Source organism: Gossypium raimondii, chromosome 8 (assembly GCF_025698545.1).
Source record: "Gossypium raimondii isolate GPD5lz chromosome 8, ASM2569854v1, whole genome shotgun sequence".
Lineage (NCBI taxonomy): Eukaryota > Viridiplantae > Streptophyta > Magnoliopsida > Malvales > Malvaceae > Gossypium > Gossypium raimondii.
Genome location: NC_068572.1, coordinates 15,809,080 through 15,826,625, shown reverse-complemented (window position 1 = coordinate 15,826,625; position 17,546 = coordinate 15,809,080). Strand labels below are relative to the sequence as shown.

Genomic DNA, 17,546 nt, shown 5'->3' with positions numbered 1-17,546 from the left:
AAACAGAACGGAGAGAGTATGTATATGTATATACATAAACATATTTATATATACTTGTATCCACACACTGTATCTGCAGCTGATTAGTATCAATCTCTGTTTCAACCTTTCACTTTTCAATCACATTCACAGGTCTATCTTATATTATAACTATATTAATTGGCAGCCAAGCCAGCCAAGACAAGACAAGCCCCCACACATTTTAGTCCAAATGCAAACCTGTTCATGTTCATAATCATTGATTAATGAGGAAGCTCTCTAGGAATACAAAAAATGCACCACAATTCTATCTCAACTAATAGCTCACACATCGTTGTCCCTGCTAAGAAACCTACCCACATACATGAACCTCCAAGCTCTCCAACTCATAAGAGTTCCCCCCATGTACAGCGCCTCCCACTGGCAAACCAAACAATGCTATCTGCATCAGCCAAATCGAATTACAATGCATGATATATCATCTTTGCTTTTTCTAGCCAATGCCTCGGTCGTTAACAGTTTGGCTGCTGCTTGGGGATCCTTCACGGATTTCGCCAAATTAACTGCCTCTTCATTCTTCATTACCTGCCAAACAAATGATACAAGTTGTTTTTCTTTTACTTGTGTCATGCGTCAGCTTCTTACAGCCAACATAGAACTAAAGAAACCCTATGCCATTTAAAAACATACAACTCATTTTAGCAGAGCAGATAAAGAACACCATCACAGGGCATTAATCTTTGCTATACATGATGATCATTTCCCTAAAACAAGTCCATATAATGGAAATCGAGCAAAGTTAAGTTGGTCTCTGATAAAATTAAAAAAAAAAAATGATACTAAAAGAGCACAAACTTTTTAGTACTAAGAACGTCAAATTGATTATTATCCTGTATACTAACTGTAGAGTTTTTAAACTACAACGGCAAGCATTTTATGATCAACATGTCATTACAAATTTCCCTAGTTATAGGCAAATCGTGGAGTTTTAAGAATCTAACATCAATGTACAGGATAAATTTCCATTCTACTGTGTACTGCTAAAATTGAACAATAGAATTACTTCTATTGTTTTTCTTCTTTCCTTTGGTAAAGACTAAAGGACATAGTTGAACGGAGATTTTGTATCTAATAACTGTTAAAAGGGAAACATCATTGATTTAAGAATGAAACAAGACAGTAATATGATAAAAGTATTGAAATAACATTTAGTTAAGAGTCTGTTTGATTGCCAGTAAAATATTTTCCGTAAAATGATTTCGGGAAAATGTTTTACTTTTCTGTAAAATGATTTACTGGAAAATATTTTCTGGTGTTTGATTGAATCTGTGTAAAATATTTTCTATTGTTTGGCGATTTCTGAAATATTTTTGAAAAATTGTTTTTACATATATTGATATATATTAATAAATTTTATATTTTAAATTATTTTTACATATATTGCAATGATTTATTTATAATAATACTCAATTATTAAGCTACAATATTAATCGTTATAAATTGAAAATTAATATCAAATAAATTATTTGTAATTGTGTTAAAAAACAAGTATTGAATAATTAAAAAACAAGTTCTTGGAAAATCAATAAACAGAAGCAATTTTCTACCGGAAATGAAGGAAGGAATGAAGGAGGCGATAGAGAGGAGAGCACGGAAAATGTCTTACAGAAATTGAAAGGGTAAGACATTTTCCCTAAAATGTAACCCATTTTCCCTTGTTTTGGAGTTCATTTTCCAAATGGAAAATGTTTTCCGCCAATCAAACGCTGGAAAAGTTGGAAATGATTTTCCGGAAAATCAATTCCTTGAATCAAACAAACCCTAAATGTTTACTTTTATCTACATAACAATTTTAAAAATTGTCCTTTTTTGCTTTTCCTAGAATTTTTCATCGTTTTTTTACTGAAAATCTTCCTTGAATTGTCTCCAAAATGAGTTTATTGATGCATTAAAAGTTTTAAATCATTGGCAATTTAAATCTCAATGACCTCAAAATTATCAAGGATTTATCTACCACCACCTCATGGATATTAACAATCAATTCAATGATTATCTACTTTTTATCTAATAGATATTACGTTATTAACATTCCAAAACATCAGCCAAAGACATTGTAATGAACATTCACCAACAACTATCATTAGGCAAGTCCAAGTAAAGAATAACTTAATAACATTAAAAAAAGGACACAATGTACCATTTGCCTACAGTTCTTAGTATAACTGTTAATAAAACAAAATTAGAGGTAAAAAAGTATTGATAAAAGGGCAAATATATCAAGATATTGACTATATGCAAAATTAATAAACCATAAATTCTAAAAAATTTATACGTTAAACTATATCAATTTTGAGGAAAATGCAAAGGGCATCAGAACATTAAATCAAGGTTATGAAAGAGCTTAAAGGTTCATGCCTGTCATTGGAACTAAAGTCCAACATTGTACCAACAGACTACATGGCCGGTGGCTATTGTTTCACTTTAGTTAATGGTTAGTGATTATGCATTAGTTTTAAGTGATCAAGTGGTTAGGATGTGATGCCGCTATGAGTTCGAATGGGGATTTATGTGGATTAATCCAAGGGCTAGGATTGAAGCTGTTGAAACCCCAGTGCAATTTTTTGACATATTAGGCAGCTGTATAGTATTGCAAATATTATCTATTAGTGGGTCTAAAACACTAAAACCTAGTTTTCTTGCTCCAACTTCAATATTATATAATTCATTAGTTTCTGGTCTTCATTATCAGGGGCTGATCTTTGCCAAATTCTCCGAAGTTGGTGAGGAACAATAGCACATTTAAGAAGGCAGATTCTAAAAGAAAAGGAATACTCTTCTTCGATCTGTGTTTCAGAAGCCTAGCCTTTTAAAATCATCAGGAAATTACATGCTAGTCACGTGATAACTCAATAAAATAAAGAACCATCCAAATCAATAACTACATAGTAGTAAACCTAGCACCTTAGTACACAATCACCACCTAATCCTAGCCATTAAATCTCATTAAAAGATAAAAGGGTAAACTACAAAGTTGGTCATCCAACTTTTGTAAATTTTCATTTTGGGTATTGAAAATAAAATAAAAAAAATTGCCAAAAAAAAAAACCACTGCCGTTACAAACCGTTTTCATTTTGGTCACCAGCCATTAATTTTGGGTTAGGCAATATTATTGTATGCTCATTTTAGTCACTCAACTTTAACTGTTCATTTTGGTTATTCATTTTCTTTTTTAGAATTAATTTTATTTTTAAAAAACTTGGTTTTTTTTATGGGAAACTGAGTTATTCAGCTGCAACATGAAACCCAAGATTTTTCCTATAACTCAATCCCTTTAAAAACTCAAGTTTTTCTTGTAAAAACCCACGTTTTCCTTATTACTAAAAAACTAAAATTAATTCTAAAAATAAAGGAAATTAAAAGATCTTTTTTTTTTGTAAAACCCCAATATTTCCCTTTAATCCGGGTAATTTCCTATAAAATCCCCAAATTTTCCTTCCTAGGGAAAAACTAAAATTAATTCTAAAAAGTACAAAAAATATTAATAAGATAAAATGGTTTTCCATGTAAAACCCAAGTTTTCTCTACAAAATCTAGGCTTTTCCCATTTGTTGGAAAAAAAACTAAAATTAATTCTTTAAAAAAAGAAAAAGAAAATAAAATTAGTGATTAAAATAGAAACTTATTCAAAGTGGGTGACTAAAATGAGTGTACAATAACATTGTCTAACTCCAAATTAATGACGAGTGACCAAAATGAAAACGATTTGTAACTGTGGTGCCCTTTTTGCATTTTTTTTTTTTTTTTGTTTTTGATGCCTAAAATTAAAACTTATGAAAATTAGGAAACCAACTGTGTATTTTACCCAAAGACAAAATGCCGCTAAGCTAGTCATATGTCCACTTAGAAGCATAATTACTAACTAAAAGAATAGTGGAACATTAAAAATAAAGGAAAACTTATCAAGAAAACAATTAGATCACTTTTAGAATGCTTAGGATGTATCATTCCAACATAAAATCTCAAAGTTCAAACTGCTGCAGTGGAACTGGAATTCTCTTTTGTTTAACAAAGAGAACGTGTATAGCTTCTAGATATATAATATTTATTTGTGATCAGTTTGGTAAGAAACTAGTTCGAACTCTATCATTCAACAATGACCAGACCCAGCAGATAAAGATTAGAAAACAATACAGCAAAAGTTTTCGTACTATAACCAATCTAATATGTATATGCGGCAGTCCAATTAAATTTCTCTTCAGTGTTTATAGAAAGAATTCTTACAAGAGATAAATATGATATCTCTTCTCTATTAGGCTCCAGCCAAATCATGTTACGATCTATTTTGCTTTAGTAGATCAGCTCATGAAAGGAAGAAAACGTTAGGACTCGTTTGAGAGAGACCTAAATCTCTTTAGAATTTTTTTTATAGAAATACTTCTTAGGTATTATTATTCCATATGGCCCTTTAAGTAAGGACCAGTATTATTACATGCATATGAAACCTATTCTAGAAAGGAAATAAATCAACTGAAATAAAAGCACAATTAAGAAACCTAAGGAAAGAAATAAAATCTCAATCTAAGCCTTAATTAGAGAACCAAAATTAATCGCCTTTCCTAACATAGATTCAGCCCATAACATTACTCTCCTCCTAGAGAAAGAGCTTGTACTCAAGCTCGAAGTAAGGAGAAATTTGACAAAAGGTACCTTCCTAAAGAGTGGTTGACATTTTCAGTGCTTACACATCCATCATTCATCATCGTAATCAAACCGAAGGTAATTTTATTAGGTAAACCAACCAAAACCACACCGTTATTCCTTTCCATTGCTAATAGTGGAAACCAATAGGAGTCATGGACCTCCACATGCTTATTCTTTTTTATCAGAACCATTGGATAAACCTCTTCAAACTTCTCACTAGAATTAACAATTTTCAAAAAATAATCTTTCGAACTTTCTCTGTTAGCAACTTCCATAAACCCAAGGATGTCTTTAGTAATTAAAAACTGCACATTCTTAACAATAAAAGAACTAACAATTGAGTCTCTATCATCAATACCCCTTTCACTATGTAATCCATTGGATTTAGACTCGTTCAACTTTTTAAATTTTAGAGGTGTTTTGGATTGTGGGATATGAGTTTAGAAGGGGTTAATGAATATGACAAGGAAGTGAAGTTGATTGTGGCAGCCACGGTTTTTGTTGAGATGTATTTAAGAGTGTTTGATGCATAGGATAAAGCAATGAGATTGGTAGCGGATGCCATGGTTTAGTTTTATTCAGTTAGAGGGTCTACCTTTGTACCTACCATAGAGTTACTGACCTTTTTAAAAACAATAATTTTATCCATCCCTTCTACATTTGATTGAACACTCGTGTTTTGCTTTCAGCAATAATTTCATCAACAAGCTACAATGTACGATCAAGCATTTGTTCTATCTTTGTCCACATATGCTCAAGCTCCTTATGCATGTTTGGTCACCACTTTGCCAACCATTATTTTGCTATTGCCCAGGATCATTCATTGTGATTGATAGTTCAGTTATCAAAGGGAGACTAAAACCTTAGGACATGTAAGAGAGAGATCCAAATCCCTTTAGATTTTTTTAATAGAAAATTTGGTTAGGTTTTATTACTCCAAACGTACCTTTAAATAAGGACTAATCTTATTACATAAATAGGAAACCTATTCTAGAAAGGAAATAAATCAACTAAACTAAAAGCACAATCAAGAAACCTAAGGAAAGAAGTAAAATTTCAATGCCTTAATTAGAAAATCCGAAATTAATGGCCTTTCCTAATATAGATTTAGCCCGTAATAAATTATTTGTTCTTAAAGTTCCAAATAATGAACTCTGCCTTACTAAAAAATGGAGCATAATCTATTTGAGAATGGAGAGTGAGTTGACTCAATCTCAAATTGTTGGTTTAATTAACATGTTAAAGCTTAAGCATTTGAACTCTTGCCCTGAGTTCAAGTCGAGTTGAAGCAAATATTTAATCCCTAGGTCAAATTTGAGCAACTTATTGCTTGGAGTAAGTTGGTTATTGCCTATAGATAAACTAGTATATAGTATACAAAATGAAAATGCTCATTTGCCTTAAGAATTTACCATATCTCCCTCATCTCTTCCACAATGTTTTGAGAGAAAGAGAGAGATTGTCCAAATAAGAATGCCCTATCACATACTCGTGGTTTGAGGGATGCGCTCGAGAATTAGTGAAGTGTAATAATGAAGATGACACTTTCTAGTCTATTTAAGCCCTGTAAACTATTTTGAGGCAAAAAGTGTAACATCTACCATTCAATATTGAGGTTCCTTTAGTGGATAACAATTCATTGGAAGGCGCTATCTTAGAGCAAGGCTATGAGCTTTCTAACTCAACTTATAACATAGGTACATCAAACGAGTGATTGAAGAACAAGTCCGAAAAGAGATTTCATGGAACAAACCTGTAAAATTAAAACTATATTGAACTAAACCCTAAGTTTCTAGAGTTCCAACTTTCCTATTCGTTTGTTTTCTGTTGTTTCTCCCCTCAATCACATCAATTTTGGTATCAGAATCTAATTAGATCCTAAGGTTTATATTAGGGTTTGCTATTAAGCCATAGCTGGATGCATTAGTGGTCAAGGAAGACAAAATCAGTATCAAGAAACAGAATTGGCTGTGCTACGACATGCGACTGAAGAATTGTCATGTGCCATTTATGCTCGGCTACAACAGGAACAAAAGGAAACCTTCATGGAGATTCCAAAAGGTGCCCACAACCAGTTTGACATTTCAGAAGATAGTCTCACTGATAAATCTGATGATGGTGAAGAAGAAAACCCTTTTCATGATGTTGGACCCGTAGATCATGCGGTACAAGGTGGACTGAAGCAGCAGTTGGTTCACGCCCTTGAATTAAATGAGAGTGGAATTAATTTTGAAGTTGCTGATTTTCTTAGCAAAATGTACGTGGAAGAGCAAGATTATGATTTGTTAGATCCTATTTATGGTGAGTACCCTGAAGAAAGTGAAAAAGTTGAGGGAAAATCTTTGGTTGTTCATATCACAACCTCAAAAGAAGGGGAGGATTTGAGGTGAATCAGAAATCTCTTACATATGCCAAAGGACACAATGTAGATGATGATTTTGGAGTAAAAAGAACCGTTTCAGTTTCTACACTTAAAACAGATTCTTCTAAGAGAGAATTCAATGTTGAACTCAAGAAAAAGCAAGAATTCTTGAAGGCAAGTAATCGTGTAATGGTGATGCAGCCTTTTAGAAGAAAATTACTTGCACTTGATGTGAAAGCTAAGTTTGTGAAAGATGTTACTGAAAAACTGGTTCCGAAATTTCGGGTGAAATAGGTGTTGCTAAAATAGGAGAGAGTCTTGGTGAAAGAGGTACGGACGAGTATTTTTTGTTGATAATTTTGAACGACTGCTTTCCTTGGCAACCGAACAACAATTATTTGTTCAAACATCTTGGTCTAGTTTGTTTTTTCTCTGAGACAACTTTTAAGACCATAGATGCCTTTATGAGTAGTTAGAAATGCCAAACACATTTAGGCAGATCATGAGTGAGGTAAGTAGACAACTTGGCATTGCAAAACAGCATGCAGCTGCTATAATAGCTACCTTAAATGCAGAACTAACTATTCTGGGCGCTAGCAATCATAAGCACTCTATTAATTTCAGTGGAATAACAATCAACAATGGTGCTAATGCTATTTCACCTGAAAAGTTCGTTTCAATGGGGCAGACTAATATCTTGTTATCGTCTAAGACTTCAGGGACTGCTTTGCTTGATGAAAGGTCATTGTTGGTGTGCATAGTTCGTACAATGCCAACTGGTGGCAGAATTCAAACCAGCTCAACGCAGCCAATTAGGCTGAGGAAAGTGTTTCCACCATTACACTGCCTTGATCATAAGAAAAGGTACGAGAAGTTGGATGACTTTGTAGCTAGCTGCCCTAAGTTATTTGTGATTGAGGGTGATTATTTTCGGCTTCAAGAGGGTGCACAAGAGATGATAGCAGCCACAGATGCTGCTAAAGCTGCTGCAGCAGCTAAAGCACCATTTTCATTCTCTTTTTGCGTTTTGTTTTTGTTATGGCAATTACACAGCCTAATCAGCTAAAGAAGGAGCTTCAATCAATTGATTCCAACCGTGTGAAGGAGAATGCCCTTTTCAAGGGCATGCAGCTATTGGTAAAATGCATCTGATTCACAGCTATTAGTAATGCAGAATCAACATTCCAGTGGAATTTGTCTTGGCGTGTCTGGAGGTTTCTTCAATGTTAAAATATTGAGCCAAGCTAATGATCCTAATGAAAGTAATGGATCACATTTCGAGTGATCAAGTGTGACTAGTGTTGAAAGCAACTCATATAAACATGTTTTTGTGACTTGTAATGAGACCATTTCAAAATTGTGGGATCTAGATGCTGCAACTCTCAGTAGAGATGCTTAGGCCAACATTGTTTATTCAAATTTATTTGGCTGGCTTTTTTTTTTTTTGGGGGGGGGGGGGAGATACATCTTGTTACTGGTCAGATTCTGGAATCAGAATACTTGATTGGTGTTCTTGATTTTTATGGGCTCTAGAGTTTCAAGACAAATATTTTTGAGCAACTACACACCAGTTTGACAAATGAAAAGCAACAGCAGCATTCTAATCAGCATGTTTCTATGATAAGCATGAGTTGGGGTATTGATATAGAAATTAATGCTGAAAGTGGTGAAAGTTTTCTTGCTGGAAGCCGAGTTTTCCAAGTGGGGGAGAATGACGCAGGAGCTTTATTTATATTATAATATTTTATTATTTTAGTTTTATCTTATAATATTTATTTTAAGTATTAAATATATTATAGATGTCTAGGGTTATTAGTTATCTTAAGTATTTAAACCTAGGGCTTGGAATAGAACTTTGTTTGCAAGAACGCCTAGTAACTTTACTTGCAAGAAAGAAAGTCTATATAAATAAGTTGTAGCCTTTACAGCCATCATTATTATTCTGATTATTTTCTTTTGAATTAATAGAAAAACTAGAGGTTTTTATAACCCTAAGTTTCTAGAGTTCCATCTCTTCAAGCCCAATTCGTTTGTTTACTGATGTTTTCTCCCCTAAACCACATCAATGAGGAGAACCAGGCTACACTCTACCACCCCAATTATTCCATGGTTTTTATTTTGAAAAATGGATCCATCTTTTTTGTTCAATAGACAGATTGACATACATGCAATTTCCTTACCTTGGGTGCTTCATGCACACAAAACCAGAGATGCAGAATAGAGATCAAAGAAACAGACAAAATTGACGAATGCTATAAATAATAACCTATTAACAACTGACCTTCCACAAACCATCACTAGCCAGTATTACAAAGTCAATAGTGGAGTCTATGGGGACATGTCTGACATCAGGTTCTGAGCTTAAATGAGCTTTAAGGCTCTGATCCCCAAAGGCCCGTGCTACTGCAAGTTGACCATTCACCCTAGGCACATCTCCTGAAATATGATTCACATTTTCATCATTAAACTATTTTTTCTAACAAAAGGCGATGTTGCCTGCCAGTTATATCGATGTGGCATAACCAGTTTAGAATGGCCTTAGTGCACGGAGTGATAAAAGGAGAAACATAAAATGCACATTACCAGGAAGAGTAGTCACAAAGCCACCCTGCTTCTCTATCCTTCTTCGTTCAGCATGCGGCTCATGGTCCACTGTAATTTGATTGGCAGAGCCCCTCTCACATACAACAGCTCTAGAGTCACCAATGTTCGCTACCCATAAATCTTTGCCATCAACGACAATTGCAGTTACAGCAGTGGAGCCGCCAGGCCCTAATTGCATAGAGTTATCCAATATAAACTTATCTGTGGAGGAGTATGCACTCCGTATTGCGGCCTCAGGGTCTTTCCAGAAATTTGGCTGTATCATTGTATTTAAGCCATGTATAATATAAGAAGCAATTGGAAATTGGAACACAAGGATAGTGATGAGAAGGAAAAGATACCTCTTCGAGTATGTTGTTGAAAAGGTTGTCTTTCAAATAAGTGGGCACGCGATCCCCTAAGTGACCATCAAATATTGCAAACAATCCAAGGGTATGATTCTTCCTTTTTCTGTACTCAGCAACATGGTAATCTTCCATTTTATGGCCTGATTGACCTTCCACTAAGTGGAACCCATGGGAAACTTTGTTACTTGATGACTTGCTTTTCCCTTTTCCCCCTTTCCCCTTGTCTGATGATGATGATGATTTCAGGCAAGCAACATTCTGCAATCCAAAAACAAATTCACAGGGCAATAAATTAACTGAAGGATGTTTACACCAACTTCATACATACATACATACATACATACATACATACATACATACATACATACATACATACATACATCATACATATATGGATACAACAAACGCGTTTATTTTTACAAGTCAATCCAAGTAATTGAATCAGAAAAAGTAATTGAATAAAAGTAAAAAGTAAAAGAGCGAGCAGGCAGGCGGGCATCTATGAATTACGATATGAGAAGAAGAGGGTTGGTTACCTTGATTTTGGTAAAGAAGCCGGCTTCTTTAACGGGGCGGGAGGCGCCTGCAACGGATGAATGTTGGCTCATGTTTTCAAATTCAACATATAAATATACCAAGTAGAACCCTTCCCTTCCTTTGCCTGATAATTGATATATGATGCTGTATTTGGTTAAACAGGCCAATACCCAGAAGTCAAAGAACCTTCAGTTTTGGTGTGAATACAAACCCAGAACTATGAAAACAGAGTAATTTCCACTACCAATAAAATTAGGATCAGAAAAATATATAATGAATAATAGAGATAAAGGTTGGTTTTGGTTGACCATTACTTTGTATATATTTTATAAATTAATTAAAATTAGAAATAGAGGAATATAAAATTTCTACCTAAAAGCATTAATTTCTTTTGGCTATACAAAGCATAAATATATTGTTTTCTCTTTGCTTATTATTATTATTGTATGCAAATATTTAATGTATTTTCTTGATTTTGTTAAAAGGAAAAAATATGAAAATTAAAATACATATAATAAATAATAAGGATGAATTGACTATGAAACTCAAGTTTGACTAAGAACACCCTCAGAATGCTATTTATTTTGGTTTAAGGAGTCAGAGTATAATATGTAAAATTTCTTTGTTAGGAATTAGAGAGGAGGAGTCCTTGTTTGGTTAGTTTGTGCTTATTTTACCAAAATAAATGTATAAATACAAGGGATAATGTCAAATTCCGCATGAGTAGGGCCAATTGTTTTTGTTTCTTGAAACTTCCGACCATTGCGACTTGCTTGCTCTTACGTCCCCTCTCTTTTTCAACCCCTCAAACCAGCCTCTTGGAAATTTATACTTGCCCCTGCACCGTTCTTACAAATTAATGGCTTTTCGCTTTCATTCAAAAAATTTTTGCGACATCCCACCATGTGGTTGCCATGTGTGAGTTTAATCTAGCTTGTTAGTTTTAGTTTGAACTATACTAATTTTTAATCCGTTCGCATTATAATAATTTGATTTTACTTTATGAAATTCAAGTAGTAAGTATGGTAATAATTTGATATTTACAATTATTTAAATATATATTTATATTTATACGTATAAACTTTCTCAAAAAGAATTAAAAGTTGTTCAAGTTTAATACTATTAAACATAATAACTTAAATAGGGATAATGACAAAAAATCTCTTTTATTTTAATAAAATTGTCAATGTGGTATATGTACTTTTAATTTGTTCAATTTGGTACTGTCGAAACCGTTTTTGAAAAATAAAATTTTTTTAGGTTGTCGACTTTTTAAAAAAAATGAAAATAAAAATTGGGAGTCGCCACCAATCTTTTATTGAGGTGTGATTGGATCACATAAAATGATTTTGGTCTACGAATTTTAGAAAAAAAACGGGTCCGGGAGTCAGTTACGAACGAGGAAGGATTGGCACCCTCGTAACGCCCAAAATTGGTACCTAATTAATTAATTAGTGTCTAAAGGTCGAAAATTTTAAAAATATAATTTTTAAAAAACTTAAAACATTACGTATTAAGACCCTTCTCAATTCAGAGAAGCAAAAACGTCACACCCAATGCGTTAGGGCACAACATTCTAATTTCCTCCAAAATGAATTAGGTCAGAATCATATAATGAAAAAAACATTAAAAGAATATCCATTTATCCAAAATTTAAGAAATCGCGGCCCAATACGTTAGGGCACAATTCCTTTAAAATCCCAAACTCGGAATATTTCCATTATTATTTTTTTTAAAAAAATCTTCATTTCGAGAAATCAATGCGTCACATCCAATACGTTAGGACACAACGTGTTGAATTCCCAATAATGAGCTCTTATTTTTTATTAAAGAGAAATACTCGATTGTTAGATTTAACGAAGGGAATCGGAACCCAATACGTTAGGGCTCAATTTCCTTGAAAATCCTAAATACAAGCATTATCTCAAATTTGAAAAGTTTGAAATCGAGTAAAAATAATGTGATATGAGGTTGAATGCATGTATAAATGACAGTAACAAATACAACAATAATTATAACAATGATATAATAACATGAAATTTAACTACACTATTATAAAACAAAAAAAAAAACAACGAATGACATATAAAATATCAAATAAATGATCAATATAAGTAAAATAAATGAAATTACGAAGAATTAGAGGCGTATATATGAATTTTCATGTAAAACTTTGATTTATAAAATTTATAATGTACTTATGAGAACATAAAATATATTAAAAATTATTAAATGATGCCAACATTAAAAAATGTATACATATAAATGTGAATAAAACTTTAGTTTAAAAATATAAATGCGCATAAAAAAATAAAACATATACATATGTTTTTTTTTAAATAATTACAAAAAAATAAAAAATAATTACATTATTAAAATTAATTAGGAAAATAATAAGAAAAACTAAATTGAGCAGCAATTGAATAATTTCGGGGCAAATCCACGAATAAATAAAACACAAGGGACTAATTCGAACACGCGAATTACATAGAGGGGCTGGAAGGGCAATTTTCCCTTCTCCTCTAAAACGGTGCCGTTCAAAAAGAATTAAATTGGAATTTAGAATAAATTAAAGGCCGAATTTAAAAATAGAAAAAAACCTAATTGAAAATATATTAAAAGGCGGAGGGGCTAAAAGCGTAATTTACCCCTCTGCTCAAAAACAAGCAGATCCTAGGCCGAGTCGGGTCGGAGCCGGGTCGACCTCCCCAAAACGACACCGTTTTGGGCGTCTGGGGGCTCTCCAAAACGACGCCGTTTTGGTGCCCTATAAATACCCCAATTCTCAAAAAAATTCATTTTGAAACCCTTTTTTTTAAAAAAAAACCAAAAACACTTCAAAAAAAAACTCTCCTTCCCCCTTTATCCGGTCAGGGGTTCGGTCATTGGCCGGTCGTCGGCCACCGCGTCGGCCGCCGATCTCCGGCACCAGCACCGCTGTCTGCGGTGGCCGAAAAAGGGAAAATTCCCTATTCGACTCCTTCGGCACCCCTTTACCTGAATCTGGGCTTAAAAATTCCAAAGAAACAGCAAAAGATGCGAAGAGATCACGAAAACCTTTCAGTTTTCGGCCACCGATCCTCGGGGGTGGCTCCCTCAACCGCTCACGGCGGTTCTGACTCGAACAAAGGTAGTTTATTTCCTTTTTTCTCTTATACTACTCGCTTAATTATAACAAATAAAAAAGAAACTATAGTAAATATCAACCTTTTCGATTGATCTGCTCTCGGTATTGAACTTTGTTGAAAGTAATTATTTTTTTCTTTTTATTGATTTCGATCCCTCATCCCGTATTACAAATGGGTTTTTATAGTCATGATAATAATAAAAATAGGGAAACAAATTACATTCAGCATCTTCTTGATCTGTTATTTGATTTTTGTTTCCTTTTGTGCTTATTTCTTGCAGGCGAAGATGCGGAGATCCGGAGGCTCGGCTCGGCTCGACTGCGGCGCTGTTGAAGATTAGAAACCTTAGGGTTTCATCCGTTTTTGGGCCATTGTAATTTGGGCCACCACTTTATTTTGGTTTGGGCCCTGTAGCCCGTTTGTATTTGGACACTATGGACAGTTTTTATATTATTATTTTGTCTATTTTTTTACTGGACCGAGCAATAATTGGGTGTTACAGCTGCCCCTCTTTGCTCGTTATCGTGTAGCAGGAACAGAGTAAAGACTTTAAAAATGCCCAATTTTTTCCCCGTCATGCTGGACCTTGGTACTCTTCTTCTTGAAGTAGCCTCAGTCCTTCATACTGTATCTTCAGAAGTACAGAAAACTAGTGCTTTAGTTTACTCCTCTACAACTTCAGGGAGATGGCTTTAATTATCTCTGCTGCTGTCCAGGGAGACAAGGTTTGGTGGCTTTAATCTGCTTCCCACTATCTTGGAAAGATAAGATTTGTCGTCTTCGATCTGCTCCACTACTGCTTAGGGAGATAAGATCTACAATCTTCAACCTTCTCCGCTACTACTCAGGGAGACAAGGCTTGGTGGCTTAAATCTGCTTCCCACTATCTTGGAAAGATAAGATTCACCGTCTTAGATCTGCTCCACTACTGCTTAGGGAGATGAGATCTATAATCTTCAACCTTCTCCACTGCTACTCTGGGAGACAAGGCTAGGTGGCTTAAATCTGCTTCCCACTATCTTGGAAAGATAAGATTCGCCGTCTTAGATCTGCTCCACTACTGCTTAGGGAGATGAGATCTATAATCTTCAACCTTCTCCACTGCTGCTTAGGGAGACAAGGCTTGGTGGCTTAAATCTGCTTCCCACTATCTTGGAAAGATAAGATTCGCCGTCTTCGATCTGCTCCACTACTGCTTAGGGAGATAAGATCTACAATCTTCAACCTTCTCCGCTGCTGCTTAGGGAGACAAGGCTTGGTGGCTTAAATCTGCTTCCCACTATCTTGGAAAGATAAGATTCGCTGTCTTCGATCTGCTCCACTACTGCTTAGGGAGATAAGATCTACAATCTTCAACCTTCTCCGCTGCTGCTTAGGGAGACAAGGCTTGGTGGCTTAAATCTGCTTCCCACTATCTTGGAAAGATAAGATTCGCTGTCTTCGATCTGCTCCACTATCGCTAGGAGATAAGATCTACAATCTTCAACCTTCTCCGCCGCTTAGGGAGACAAGGCTTGGTGGCTTAAATCGCTTCCCACTATCTTGGAAAGATAAGATTCATTGTCTTAGATCCGCTCCACTCTCGCTTAGGGAGATGAAATCTATAATCTTCAACCTTCTCCACTGCTGCTCAGGGAGACAAGGCTTGGTGGCTTAAATCTGCTTCCCACTATCTTGGAAAGATAAGATTCGCCGTCTTCGATCTGCTCCACTACTGCTTAGGGAGATAATATCTACAATCTTCAACCTTCTCCGCTGCTACTCAGGGAGACAAGGCTTGGTGGCTTAAATCTGCTTCCCACTATCTTGGAAAAATAAGATTCGCCGTCTTAGATCTGCTCCGCTACTGTTTAGGGAGATAAGATCTATAATCTTCAACCTTCTCCGCTACTGCTTAGGGAGACAAGGCTTGGTGGCTTAAATCTGCTTCTCACTATCTTGGAAAGATAAGATTCGCCGTCGTCGATCTGCTCCACTACTGCTTAGGGAGATAAGATCTACACTATTAAACCTTCTCCACTGCTGCTCAGGGAGACAAGGCTTGGTGGCTTAAATCTGCTTCCCACTATTTTGGAAAGATAAGATTCGCCGTCGTCGATCTGCTCCACTACTACTTAGGGAGATAAGATCTACAATCTTCAACCTTCTCCGCTGCTGCTCAGGGAGACAAGGCTTGGTGGCTTAAATCTGCTTCCCACTATCTTGGAAAGATAAGAATCACCGTCTTCGATCTGCTCCACTACTGCTTAGGGAGATAAGATCTACACTCTTCAACCTTCTCCACTACTGCTCAGGGAGACAAGGCTTGGTGGCTTAAATCTGCTTCCCACTATCTTGGAAAGATAAGATTCGCCGTCTTCGATTTGCTCCACTACTGCTTAGGGAGATAAGATCTACAATCTTCAACCTTCTCCGCTGCTGCTCAGAGGGACAAGGCTTGGTTACCGATCTGTTCTCTAGGGAACATGACCTGTAAAAATCTGTTCTATGAACTTAATTATGCCTACGTTATGATCAGAATGAATCAAATGCTCCTAATTAGACGTGTATGAATGACATTTGAATGCATGCAGAATGTCATTTTTCGAGAATTATCATTTCTACTTTATCGTTGACGCCTTTTGCTTGGCTGATATCTCCAAAGAAATACTTAATCAAATTGCCTCCCATTGTGTACTTTTAAAGCACAACCCTCTAGAAAGCAGAATTTGTACTACATTCCTTCCACCGTAGCTTAAGAGTCAGAAAATTTGACTCTTCTCAATCTTCTCCTATCGTAATTCGAGGATAGAGATTATGAAATTTGTTTACACCACTCTCAGGGTGTCCTACCAAATACTCATGCCTAAATGAAGAGCTTTCTTTCCATAGGGGATTTCTTCCTACCCCCTCCAGACTTCTTGCTGTCTTATTCACTATCCAAATCCGAAAAAGTGGTCTTACTTTTGAACTTGGGGCGTTCTAACCAATAGTCCTATTTTAAGTTACTAAATTATTTAGAAATTCCCAAATTAATATACAAAACTTCTTTTGTGAAAGTTTATTAGTCCATCAATCCTATTTTCTAATGCGACATGTTTGCGCAAAAATCAAAAATACTGAGTAAGAGATGAATTAATTCAAGAATTTATTGATAGTAAGTGTCCTGAAAAGAAAAAAGTATTCGAGAACAGCGAAGAATGAAGTTTTTACAAGAACTAACAAACTTGGTACAAATATTATGAAGGCTAGGTGCTTTGGATATCGCCGTTTGAACTTCTCCTGTGCAAGCCAAGAACCATTCTGAACTTAACATGTGTTTAGGGGATCTACAGTACTTTGTCAATGCCCCCAAGACGTCGTACATCTTTTTATTGTTGACTTTAGCGAAGCAAGATCACCATATGCCCCAACCTGACAATGTTTGAGCCGCCCTTTTTAGGTTTTCAACTCAAACCCCCTTTGGTCTCAAGGTGCCCTTTTGGGTTTTCACCCTGGCCTCTCCTTTTTTTTTTGGAAATCAGAGCGCCCTTTGCAGATTTTCACTTTGAGTCCTCCCTTTCTTCAAGTGAAATATTTCTTAACCGAGTCTGAATTTATAGGATTCAGAAGATTTTTGCCATCCATTTCACTCAAAATCAAAGCGCCTCCGGAAAAAGCCTTTTTTACAACATAAAGTCCTTCCCAGTTTGGCATCCATTTCCCTCTAAAATCCTTTTGTAAAGGGAGGATCTTTTTCAAAACCAAATCCCCTTCATGAAATTCTCTGGGACGAACCTTCTTATTATAAGCTCGCATTATTCGCTTCTGATACATTTGGCCATGATGAATGGCTTTTAATCTTTTCTCTTCAATCAAGTTCAGTTGATCATACCGAGATTGGATCCACTCGGTCTCATCCAATTTCA

General features: G+C 35.2%; 1 protein-coding gene across 1 annotated transcript; it reads right to left on the bottom strand.

The window, feature by feature from the left end:
* Window positions 1-21: 21 nt before the first annotated feature.
* Window positions 22-10,824, bottom strand: LOC105790912 (probable protein phosphatase 2C 44). The gene is made up of 5 exons (XM_012618719.2): window positions 10,531-10,824; window positions 9,989-10,252; window positions 9,627-9,903; window positions 9,325-9,479; window positions 22-564 (listed from the first exon to the last, which is right to left on the bottom strand). The coding sequence occupies exons 1-5, from the start codon at window positions 10,600-10,602 to the stop codon at window positions 427-429; spliced, it is 906 nt and encodes a 301-aa protein (XP_012474173.1). The 5' UTR covers window positions 10,603-10,824; the 3' UTR covers window positions 22-426.
* Window positions 10,825-17,546: the final 6,722 nt, after the last annotated feature.

Excerpts from the sequence above, each read along its gene's own strand:
- LOC105790912 (XM_012618719.2), bottom strand. The coding sequence starts at position 10,602 with ATGAGCCAACATTCATCCGTTGCAGGCGCCTCCCGCCCCGTTAAAGAA. Across the intron at positions 10,253-10,530 it reads GCTTCTTTACCAAAATCAAG|AATGTTGCTTGCCTGAAATC; the intron begins GTAACCAACCCT and ends TTTGGATTGCAG. Across the intron at positions 9,480-9,626 it reads CTTTGTGACTACTCTTCCTG|GAGATGTGCCTAGGGTGAAT; the intron begins GTAATGTGCATT and ends ATCATATTTCAG.